General features: G+C 62.4%; 1 protein-coding gene and 1 long non-coding RNA gene across 7 annotated transcripts in view; one reads left to right on the top strand and one right to left on the bottom strand.

The window, feature by feature from the left end:
• The first annotated feature begins 28 nt into the window (after window positions 1–28).
• On the top strand, window positions 29–3629 carry LOC149859247 (uncharacterized). Its single transcript, XR_016443637.1, has 2 exons — window positions 29–133; window positions 550–3629. It is a non-coding gene; the product is annotated as an uncharacterized LOC149859247 (long non-coding RNA).
• ASAP3 (ArfGAP with SH3 domain, ankyrin repeat and PH domain 3) overlaps window positions 2198–11236 on the bottom strand; it is a 29517-nt gene continuing 20478 nt past the window's right edge. Inside the window, exons 14-27 of one of the 6 annotated variants that reach the window (XR_016443636.1) lie at window positions 10863–11050; window positions 10502–10635; window positions 10090–10184; window positions 9669–9972; window positions 9178–9263; window positions 8294–8409; window positions 7610–7677; window positions 6575–6682; window positions 6083–6311; window positions 5393–5681; window positions 4880–5039; window positions 4592–4714; window positions 2492–4249; window positions 2198–2380 (exon numbers count right to left, since the gene is read on the bottom strand). Coding sequence is in view for 5 of the 6 variants with exons in the window: in XM_090058407.1 (XP_089914533.1) it covers window positions 4175–4249; window positions 4592–4714; window positions 4880–5039; window positions 5393–5681; window positions 6083–6311; window positions 6575–6682; window positions 7610–7677; window positions 8294–8409; window positions 9178–9263; window positions 9669–9972; window positions 10090–10184; window positions 10502–10635; window positions 10863–11050 (1975 nt within the window). In the remaining variant the exon portion in view is untranslated. Of the gene's footprint in view, window positions 2381–2491; window positions 4250–4591; window positions 4715–4879; window positions 5040–5392; window positions 5682–6082; window positions 6312–6574; window positions 6683–7609; window positions 7678–8293; window positions 8410–9177; window positions 9264–9668; window positions 9973–10089; window positions 10185–10501; window positions 10636–10862; window positions 11051–11236 lie in introns of those variants that run through there. The other 5 variants (XM_090058407.1, XM_090058406.1, XM_090058409.1 and 2 more) reach the window with 5 other exon arrangements.

Below are 11236 nucleotides of genomic sequence, written 5' to 3'. Positions count from 1 at the left end.
CCGGCGGGTGGTCACGCCTGGCGACCGCAGCGCGTGCCCTGAAACGTCCCTAGCCGGCTCACGGCTTTCGTTCTAAACAGCATCTAAAATGAAAGGGTATTAAATTGACCCCTCGCTGCAACAAGCTCCACAGGTTCATACTTACAGTAACCTCTTGGGGGGGGTGCTCGGGCTAACGCCAGCTGGGTAGGCAGTGTTTTAAAACGCTGAAAAATCCTCCGGCTAATCAGGACATTGATAATTATTTGTGTCAAAGCTCGTTTGGATCAGAAGTGCTTTGGGGAGGGATTTCATTTAGCCAAAACTCTCCCAAAAGGCTGGACACAGTAGTTTCCGCCGGCCTTAGTGAGCCACCCCCGTGCTTCCGGGCCCGGGCCGACCAGCTCCGAGGGGTCACCCCCGTGTGCACCCGGGCTGGCCGTGTTGCAGGCAGGCGTGACGCCTCGAGCACAGGCAGGATCCCAGCCAGCCATGGTGGCCTGGCGAAAGTTTGCACTCAGGGTGTTTGAAAACACATGAGCTGCCTGCCCGCTGCTCCTTTTCATCAAGGGCGTGGAGCCAAGACCAGCTGGTGGATGTCGTGAATTCATCTCCGAGGGTCAGCTGGAGGCAGAGCACGTACAAAATCACACGGGCAAGAGGGCCCAGCGTGCGAGGGAGGGAGCCTGGGCACGCCTGCAGGTGAGCAAGATCCTTAGTGCGTGCAGAACCGGCAGCTTCGGGGCTTCACATACATCCGGCAACACCTTTTGCCGGGGGTCCAAGGTCAGTGCCAGGTTTGACTTACCTGCTAGTTTCTGGGTTAATTGTAAGCTCAGAACAAGGCAGTGTATTTCCAAACTATTCAAGAGCGCAGCTCACGTGGGAGGAGGCTGGGGGTGGCGGAGGGAAGGATATGCATGTGGCTGATAACACATAACCGCTGCCAAGAGCCTGGGGGGGCAGGAAAGGCGGAATAAAAACCCCTCCAAGCCAGAAAAACTTCCTTCTCCAAGATCTCGGGGGAATAAACAACTTTCGACCAGGCCTGAAACAACACTGTGCTCTCGCAAACGAATCGAGAGTGAAACTAAGCCAAGCGCTTTGAAAAGGAAACCGATAAGAGCCGCGTCCGGCTGGCGCTCTCCCGGGCAGGGGCACGGCCGGACAACGGCTGCAGGGGACAGGAGGGCACGCATTATGGCAAAGAAGTGGCTTCCTTTTCAAAGGTGCTGATGAGCTCGGCGCGTCCCTGAGCTTGCCTTGAAGCAGAGGGGATTTAGGCACGGGCTGAATCCAGGCCTGAGCGGAGCCATGCAAAGGGGCGATTCCTCCGAGCGCCGGGCGGAAGAGCTCGCAGGCTCTGGGGAGCGGGGATTTGCTTTCTCACACAGCGAGGCTGCACCCGGCGGTCTCATGCCGGGCGGGACGCACAAAGGACGTCTCGGGAGAGCTGAGCGACCGATCAATGCCAAGGGCCAGGTGGGAACGCACATGGGTATCTTGTCCCTTACGGTGATACCACGGCCTCCACGTCCCGGGGAAGCCTTCAGCTCTCCCCGCTGAGGAGCCTGGCGGGAGGACGGGGAAGACGGCGGCCGCTTCCAGGATGAAAGTAACCTGCGCCAGTGCAGACTGCCTCAAAGGAGCCAAGAGGACGACTTTCCTTTGCCCTTTGCACAGCGAAGATGCTGAGGCTTTTGGAGAGCAAGGAGCAAAAGAGTTGCCACATCTATAGCTGGGTGACACTCGGTGCTCCAGGAAGCCGTGCTGAGATACAGCAGGCCTAACACCCCAGCCTCAAGCTACGGGGCGCCGGTGACGGAGGGGACATAACCCCAGCCTCAGTTATTAGAAGGCCCATTTCATGGGAGGAACGCCTGCCCAGCTGCAATTAGAGCAGCGCCCCTTTCTGCCACCTCTATTCACCCAGCAGCACCAAGACAAGACCTTATTCTGGCATTTCGGCCGTAAGCTGCTGGCGTAGCGCTGCCTTCCCCACCCGCGCGGGGTGAAGCCGCTCGGGCTGCCATCTGCTCGGCACTTGGGGCTGAGGCGCCGCGTCCATACGACAGACACCCTCCCACACTCTGACCGGGGACACGCCTAGATCTCCGCCCTTCTTTCTGGCTACAGCATGAGCAGAAGCCCCTTGCCTTTATTTTAAAAAAAAATCAATTTTATTCCAAATCAAAAGGGAAAGCAATAAAATACCCCTTCTGCGATGAAATATTCAGTGAAAAAAAGGCCCCTTTACAATTCTAACATAGGGCAGTCTGATCCCACATATCCCCAGGGAAGCTCGTACAAGGAGGAAGCATTGGTCCCAGTGACTGCAGAACCAAGTAGCAGCCTGGCCCCTTTTGGGCACGGGACAGAGACTCCCTGGCTGTCTCCAAGCCTGGTGGGAGTGAAAAGAGGCGGGTGGAAAATCTGTACATTCAAAAAGGGCCTTCAACCAGCGCCCCAGGCCTTTGGGAAGTGGGGTCATAATCCAGATCCAAATCTGTACCTGAAAGCCTGGAGAACCACCGGGCCTGCGTCTCCCCCTGAAGCCTCAGCAGAGACTCCTCGCTCCAGCCACGGCCTCCAACCCGGGCCAGGCTCCGCTGCCCAGCAACATCCTCCAGCCACGGGGCTGAAAGACGTCTGCGTCCAAATCCAGCCGCCCCCGAACTCCGGTCTGAGCCCGGCCTGACACGGATGTGGCTGCGAGCACCAAAAATAGCACTTTCCTAGTTAAAAAAAATAGCGTTTCACAGTTCCAGGGTGGGCGGAGGAGATGCACGTGAGACATGAAATTGGGGTATCCTCTGCGCCACCGCATGCCCAGGCCGGCTCCTCCTGGGCGCGTGCCACCGACGGGGGCACCGCTGGCACGGATCGGGAGCTCAGCTCCTTCCCTTCCCTTCAAGTATTTTCACTGGGGAGGCAGGGCACGGACAACGAGGGCAACCGAGGGGCTGCTGCTGGCGGAGACCAGGGTCTCCACGGTCCCCGGAGCAGGGCGTAACGGCAGAGCCACGGGGCCAAGACCGCAAGCTCATTTCCTGCAGCAGGAAACAGAAAGGGCCACAGGCAGCTCCTGGGCTATTTGGAGAAGTGGGGAAGGGGGCAATACTGGGGATTAACCCTTTGCATGACCTGAGCCATGCCCTGCCCCGTAGCAGTTAGGTCTCATAGGAACTGAAATGCTTTCGTCCAAGCCCAGGCGCTGGACTCAGCATGGGGGTCACAGTCAGATGCCCCAAGCTGAGCAGCCCACGTGGCTACGGGCACGCCGGTTTCTGTAGCCCCCAGAGGCACACCGGCCTGGGACGGGAGCAAGGCGGGGACGCGCCGGGCGGTGGAGAAGGCAGTTGGGATGGGGCGGTCGTGCTGCAAGCTGATACATTCGTCTGTCTGGGGGGGTCTCTAGGAAAGGGGGCCAGCAATAAGGAGCGTGGGGATAGCCCCTGGGGTGGCCACAGGAAGGACTCCCACGGCAGGACGGACCTCGCCTGCCCTGCCTTTATGAGCTGGGGGTGCTGCAGGGCTGGGGCAGGGGAAGGAGGTCCCCACAGCAGCCCCCAGGCCCAGCAGGGCTCTCACGTTCACACCAGAGGAGGGTGGTGAGAGGTAGGCGCCCCCCCCCCCCCAAACAACCCTAATGAAGCCCCCGGAGGAGAGAGCAGGAGTCCACGTTCCTCCAGGGGCCCCGGGGTTACAAAGCGGGCAAAGGATGGGAGGGATGGAGAGGTGAAAAACTATTGCCCCACCTGTGCACCGAGCTTGCCGGTTCTCTGCTTCCTAACCAGCTGTGGCCCGGAGACTGAACCCCCCCCCGCAGCTCGCCCCCCCACCCCCGCAATGCCCTCAGCCCTGCCAGGGCCAGGAGGCTTGTTCCAGGCTGATTCAGACGCGGGACCCTGCGGTCCGGGTCCTCCAGCAAGCTGCAAGGCTGGGCAGAGCCGGCCTGACCCAGCACGAGAGACCCACGCCGGTCCTAAAGCGATGCTGTCCAGAAGGATCGTGGCGGGGGGTTTCCACCCAGCTCCAGCTCCGGCCCCACATGCTGCGGCGCCCAGTCTCCGGAGGGCCAGGTCAGGAGGGGGTGAGGGAAGCGAGGAGCACGCAGCGAGCCGGCAGCCCCATGCCAGGTCCAGGGAGAGCTCCCCGCCCCTCTGCGCTGCAGGGGAAGGGAGGTGGACACCCTTCAGTCCTGCAGCAGGTGGACGGAGCTGGCCCGGAAGATGCCCGTTCTGGAGCCGTCTCCTTCGATGAAGCCGACCTGCAAACCCGGAGCAGAAGGCGGGGGGGGTCACGGCCACGGGCTCTCGTCTCGAGGCCGGGACGCTGCCCAGTGGGAGGGTGCAAAGCCACAGGGATGCAGGGCCGAGGGGTGGGCAGCTTCTGCACCCCAGTGGGGACTAAACCCCAGAGGATGGGAGGACTCCAGCTGCGTGCAGCAGCATGATGGCGATCCCCCCCTGCACTCACGTGAAGCCCTCCGAAGCGCCTGATCCAACGGGTCACCTGCCTTGGGCAGGGGGACAGCCAGAGAGCCAGGCTCAGAGGAGCCCAGGCCAGCGCTGGGAAGGGGCACGGGGGCCAGGCCCGCCGCGGCACTCACCCAGCTCTGCTCGTCCTCCTCCCGGGTCACCACGATCACCTCCCCCTTGGAGAAGGTCAGCTCCCGGGCTCGGTCGCCCTTGCAGTCCACCAGAGCCTTCACCCTCTTCTGCCTCACCTTGGCCTGCCCCAGCGAGCAGTGCATGTCAGTGGGGGGAGAGGGACCGCAGGGATCCCCTTCCCCTCCAACAACACGGCGGAGAGCAGGGAGCTCAGGGTCCTCAAGGTCGGGGTGCTGGGAGGAGACTGGGCCGGCACGGGAGGGAGCCCTCCTTCGCCGGGTACCTACCGGAGCAAACCTCCTGGGCATGGGCACAGGGGCAGGACTTGGTGCCTTGCCGGGGGGCTGGTCCTCGGGGCCGGCCGAGCTGTGCGGGGCAGGGGCCGAGCTGGGGGCCTTGCCCCCTGCGCTGCCACTGATGCGCCGGTAGGAGCGGGTGCTCTCTGATCTGTGGGGGGCAAAGTGAGGAAGGGGCAGTGCTGTGCCCCCAACTCCCCCTGCTCCTGTGCGTGCTGCCCCTCCAAAGCACCGGCTTCTCCTTCTTCCAAAAAGGCCACAAGCCTGGACTGTCCTTGCAGCCAGAGTCCCCAGCGCGGAGGAGATGCGCCTGGCGCTGTGCAACCGGCAGCGGTGCCCTGCCACGCACGTCGCGTGGACGCAGAGGACTGCGCAGCTCGTTGCGGGCCTGAGACCGCATCCGCCTCCGTGCCCCCGGCACGTGGCGAGAAGGCACCGCAGCCCCCGAGCCCCTGCCGCGCCCCCAGGAGTGCCTCCAGCTGGGGCCCCATCCCCGCTGCCTACCTGAACTTGACAGGGTTGAGCTGCCCTTGTTCCGGGGACGTGCCGGCCTCCGGCGGTGGCCCCGTGGCCTGGCTGGCCTCAGCCCCCCGCCGCGGGGCGCCGCTCTCCGGCTCCGTGTGGGTTTCCCAGCAGGCCGCGCGCCACGTCTCCGTGGGGCTCAGGGAGGTGGAGAGCTGCCGGCCGGCTCCACTGTCCAAGGTGCCCGGAGCGCTGGACGTGGACAGGTTTCGGAGGGCGGGGGCCTCCGGCGGGCTGCTGGCTTGGGGCTCGGAGGTTTGCCGTGGGAGCTCTGGGCAGGGAAGGTTTGGGAGATCAGGGGGCGCGTGTCCCAGTGGGTTTGCTGGTCAAACTGGGAGCCTGTTGGGTCCTTGGTTGCTCACTGAGGGCCCACCTGTGGCCCCTGTACGCTGCAAAGCCCTTCCCAGGTATGGGGGAGCGAGTTAGGACAGAGCATGAACCAACCAGAGCCCCCCCAGCTCTGTTTGGGATCCAAGAGCCCCATCTAACCCTTGCACTTGGTTGTTCCTTCCCATCACAATCGCTAACACCCACAGCTGCTCCTGGAGACCCCCTGGCTGGGGCACGCACCCACGCTCCGGCAAGCTCAGCCCGAATCTGCTGCCCAGGGGGTTTAGGGACGCAGCTGTCCCCCGCAGCTCTGCCCCCGTCTCCAGCCCTGCCCGGGCTTACCGGGCTTGGCGCGGGGGCCCCCCCGGGCAGGGTTTTTGACCGGCAGCGGCGGGGGAATCTCCTCGCTGTTTGCGCGCCGGGGGCTGGGCCGCGAGGGGACCAGGATGGTCTCGTAGGTCTTGTTGGTGATGTCCATGCCCGTGCAGCTCCACCGGTTCTGGGAGGCGAGGCCGGGCTGGCCCGTGGCGGGCGGCGACGTGGACTTGAACGATCGCTGCAGCGGGCTCACCTGGGCGGGCGGCGCGGCCGTCAGCGGGAGGGAGCCCCGCGGGGGTCTGCCCTCCCAGCCCCTTGCTCCGCAAGCGCAGCTGCAGGGACGCAGCCGCCTCCGAGCCCCAGCCCCCAGCGAGCATGTCGCAGCGCCGAGGGGCAATGGGGACGGGGGTCTGTGAGGAGGGGGCTGCATGCCTGGCGTGACGTGGGGCAGGGGGCTGCGAGCCCTCACCTGGGGATGCCCCCACCCCCAGCCCAGCCCAGCCGAGTGACTGGTACCTTCTCCTCCAGCTCCTCCTCGCTGTCGTAGGCGTACTCCTGCGGGGCCTCCCAGTCGTACTCCACGTGCAGCTGCAGGTTCAGCTTCCCTGCCTGCGCCTGCTCCAGCTGCCAGGAAAAACAGGGCCACGCGTGGCATCGGGGACACTGTTAGGCCCCCGCAGCCAAGTGGCATCCGCGCCTCGGAGCTGAACTGCCCCACCGGGATGCAGCTCCCCTCGACCCGTCTTCCTGCGACAGTCCAGCACACGACTGAGTTGCCAGGATGCTGGTCTACTGCAGGGGCATTTTGCTGCGAACCCCAATCCCAAGTGCAACAGGGCACGTCTTCACTGCAGAGGTAACACGGGTGATTAGTGCCCCGCTGGGAGCGGCCATGGTGCAAAGCCCCGAGTTACTGGATTCGCACGGGGAGCGTGTGCACGTGTGTGAGTGCAGGACTGGGGCTCTGGGAGACCCATCGCGGAGTTCTTTAAGGCATGATTAGTATAATTAATAACCGTAATAATAACAATAATAGTCGTCCCAGTGATAAAAACAACAAGAATCTGAATGGATTAGTGTAATGAATAACAGTAATAATAATAACAATAGTCATCCCAATTATCTGAATTGCTGATTTTATTTCGGGCAAGTGTGGGAGAACTGGACCGCTCTTTCTTGGGGGGGGGTCCAAGGGAATTGTGGGAAGACACTGGAGGACTCACTCTTACTGCACAGTACGTTACTAGCAAAAGTTAAATCTCAACCTGTGCTCTACCCCCCACCCCAACCCTGGCCAGGCAAACAAGGCTAGAAGCACCTCTCAACGCAGGGCCCGGCTGCCGTCCCTGCCGCGTGCATGACGCCAGTTCATAGCTCAGGACCCTCCCCGGCTTCCTCTCCAGCACAAACCTGCTTCTTCCCACCTCTGTCCTGGGACAAGACCCCCTGGGCTGAGCCCATGCCAATGCCAGGCACCCCTGCCCCATCCCAAGAGAGGGGCTGTGCACCGCTCCCCTCCATACACACCCCACCACGAAGGGCCCAACCTACCAGGTCCTCGCACTCGGTGTGTTTGTGTCTCTTTGCCACGTCCAAGGCTGTCTCTCCGGCCATGTTCACTGGAGGGGTAGAAAGGACACCGGGTCTGAGCCCCCAGAAAATGCCCACTCCTCTCCCCGGCTCAGGGAATCCCCACAAAAGGGGTGCCCAGAGGGTGCCACAGGGCCGCAGCCATGCACCCGCAATACACCCACTGCCACAGACTTCTTAAAGAGATGATTAGTAGTAATCACAGGAATAGTAATTGAAGCTGTGCTAATGATGATACCAGCAACCATAACAATACACTGAACTGCTCCAATTCTATCCCAGGCAAATCTGGGAGAACTGGGCTGTTCTGCCTACGTGTCCCAGGGCAAAACACTTAAATCTGTGTCCTCACTACCACGTTATTGGCAAAAATGAAATCTAAACCTGTGCCCTGACCCCCAGCCTGGCGAGGATTGAAAACAGGACTGGACTCAGGTTAGCGAGTTGCGTGTGTGCGGACAGAAGGTGGGTTGGGGTAACACGCGATTATGAAACATGGACATATCTGACCACGCTCCATCCGCACGCTGCGTACAGCAAGCCGCGCGGTCAATAATCTCTAGCTGAAATACCGATTTAGAAAAGGGAAAAGCTATTTGTGAAAAAATGCTGAAGGAATTCCCTTAAGTTGGGCGTGAAGCCTACCTGGGCTGAGAGCGGCCTTCCCTTTCAGCAGCAGCTTGAGGCAGTTGGGCTGGTTGTACTGGGCGCTGTAGTGCAGGGCCGTGCTCCCATCCAGAGTCGCCTTGTCCAGGTTCCCCCTGTGCAAGCAGGCAGAGGCAGTTAAAGGATGTGGGAGGCCCCCCAGAAGAGTCTTGGGCCTCTCCCCCAAGCTAGAATGAGACGCGTGGAGCATGGGATGTGCTGCCCCGCTCATGAGACCACGGGGAAGTCATTTCACCACATGGTGCCTCAGTTGCACCATCTGTAAAATGGGAAGAAGGCTGCTGGCCTGCCCTGCATGGGGACTAGGAGCCTCCCTTGGCTGGGTAACCACTAGGAGATCCCTGGCGCAAGCCATCAGCAGATGAAACTGGGAAAAACCCATCAAGAAAGTCCCGCCATGTCCCAGCCCAGAATGGCACTGGCCTGTTTGCTCCGGCACGGGGACTTGGTATCATGCAGTCCACCTCCTTGCCCTGGATCCCTGGCTCCCACACGCCTCCCTCCCTTGCAGGCATCCCTGCCTGCGTACCCCGCCACATCCAAGCTCCCTGCTGTCCTTGCCGTCCTGGGTCCCTTGGGGTGACATTTTCTCTCCTGCTTTTTGCTTGGCCTCTCAAGAGGCAGGAAGGGGAGGCTGCAATGTCATGCATTTTCCCCCCGGCTTTGGAAACAGACTGGGCCACACCTGGGAAGCCCCCTCCAATGGCCGGTGGTGCTGGGTTTCATGGGGAGGAGAGTTTTTGACTGTCCAGAGCCATCTCTGGCTTGCTCCTGGCCTGGATGCACTTGGCTCCCAAGACCTGATGCGTGTGGAGCGCTGACGTGGGTGCCCCTTTCCCTGCCTGCCTCGGCCTGAGCCTTACCCGTTCTGGATGATGAAGTCCACCAGCGGCAGGGAGGACTTGTCTGCATATCGCACGGCCACGTGCAGAGCCAGCTCACCCTGGTCCTGCCATGGGAGGAAAAGCAGCAGGGTTAACCCTCACCCCACTGCTCTGCCCATTCGGGAGACCAGACGCAGCCAGCTGAACCAGTATATGGGTCCCACTGCTTCTCCAGGGGAAAACGGGGTTTGGGACCAAATGGGAATGGTCTGGGAGGCATCTACCAGCCTTGGATGCTCCAGCCCACACTCTTTGGGTCAGATCCCACCAGCATGGGAGGTCGGGACCTGGGTTTGCTGGAGGTCCCGTGGGAAGCTGTGAGCTGGGCTCCCCACCAGGCCTGCAATGGCCTTGATGCACCTTGAACAAGTTTCCCGTGATGCAGACGCCAGGGAACCGGCCGGCATCAGGCCTGGAGGAGACGGTGCCCTTAGCCAGCACCGTGCACGCAAGAGCCAGGCAGGGCTCACCTGGCCGTCAGGGGTTGTCAGAGGTTTTCCTAGGTCGTGCCCTTCTGCAAATGCCTGGAGCAGCACCAAGACATCCCGGCTGCGGACAGCCTCCCAAAGCCGGTGAGGGTCTTCCCTGCCCGTCTTCTGCACGAATTTGCGCTCCATGTATTTGGCCACAATATACTCTTTCCTGGCGCTCCTGCGGGGCAGGGGGCATAGAGGTGCCACCTCAGCCGGGGCATGGCAGACACCACTGCCCGTGCCTGGCTGCAGGGTCCTGAAGCAAGGGTAAGGCAGGCACGTCGAATCCGTCCATCCTTTCCTGGAGGGAGAGGCTTGGCCAGCCCCGAGGCACCGCTGCAGCAAGAGGCCCCGGCTCCCCACCTCCCTCGAGGGCTGGCGGGTTTGGGGCAGGGAGCGCAGGAGCTTTCCTACTCACATGTCACTGCCCGACGAGGGCTTCAGACTCCCCTGCGCCGGCAGCGTGGCCTCCATGATCTCGTTGAAGCGGGCGTTCCCGACGCTGACTGCCAGCTGCGGGACGGAGGAGAAACCAGGCAGTGGGGGACCCGCCGTGGCTCGAGCGCCAGCAGCCACGGGCCCTCTGGGGAGCGATCCCAAGGGAACGGGGACGCTACTTGATCCCTTCCTCTAGCCAGGGCTCGGGACGGGGAGGGGATTTCATAGACATCAGGGCTGGAAGGGACCTGGGGAGATCGAGTCCAGCCCCCTGCCCAAAGGGCAGGGAGTCAGCTGGGGTCACAGGAGATAAGTGTCCAGTTTGCTCGGGATGGGCAGAGCGGCAGAGATGCCAAGGAGGACACCCCCGCGGGGAGACGGGAGCCACTTACCAGCAGCTCGGAGGTGCTGAGGACATCCAGGGTCAGGGACTGGATGCGGGAATAGTGCACGCCCAGCTCGCGGTGGATGCCCGAGCACTCGATGCACGTCAGGATGCCCAGGTTGGTGGAGAGCCACGTGGGATCTGCAAGGCAGCAGCACGCCCCGCTTGCTAGCACTGCCGCGGCCCCGAGGCCCGCTCTCCCGAGGCCCGGGCCGAGGGCTGCTCCTTGCAGAAACCCAGCAGCCCTGCCGGGAGCTGCCAGGCCTGGGACCCGCCCCCCACCCACGGTGCCCAGCACCTATGTGGGGGTGGGAGAGCAGAGGGGCACGCAGTGCGACGGCTCCGGGGGCGGCGGGGCCAGGACCTACCTGGGGCCCCACAGTCGCAGCACTGCCTGTTGCCCGGCAGGCTCTTCACCTCGCCGATGACCAGCTTGGTGAGCTCCTGCAGGCTGCCGTCGGCCGCCCCCCCGGCCGCGGCCATGCAGCTGCCGGGGTCTCCCTTGAAGGCGTTGCTGAGGGCTTCGTCTTTGCTGTTCTGGAGCACGGACACCCAGCTGGGGGGGTAGGGGTCAGTGGCAGGGTTTGGGGACACAGAGGAAGGAACAAAAAAGACCCCCCCCCTCTAGACAGAAGAGCAGTTGCAGACATGCCCCCTCATTGTCCCCATTTCAGAGAGGTGGAGACTGAGGCATGGAAAACTTAAGTGACTTGCCTGAGGTCGTGACAGTGGCAGAGCTAGG

This window comes from Crocodylus siamensis, chromosome 7 (assembly GCF_052110815.1).
Source record: "Crocodylus siamensis isolate JL-2025a chromosome 7, ASM5211081v1, whole genome shotgun sequence".
NCBI classification, from domain to species: domain Eukaryota; kingdom Metazoa; phylum Chordata; order Crocodylia; family Crocodylidae; genus Crocodylus; species Crocodylus siamensis.
The sequence above is the reverse complement of the archived record's forward strand: the minus strand, read 5'-3'. Positions and strand labels throughout refer to the sequence as shown.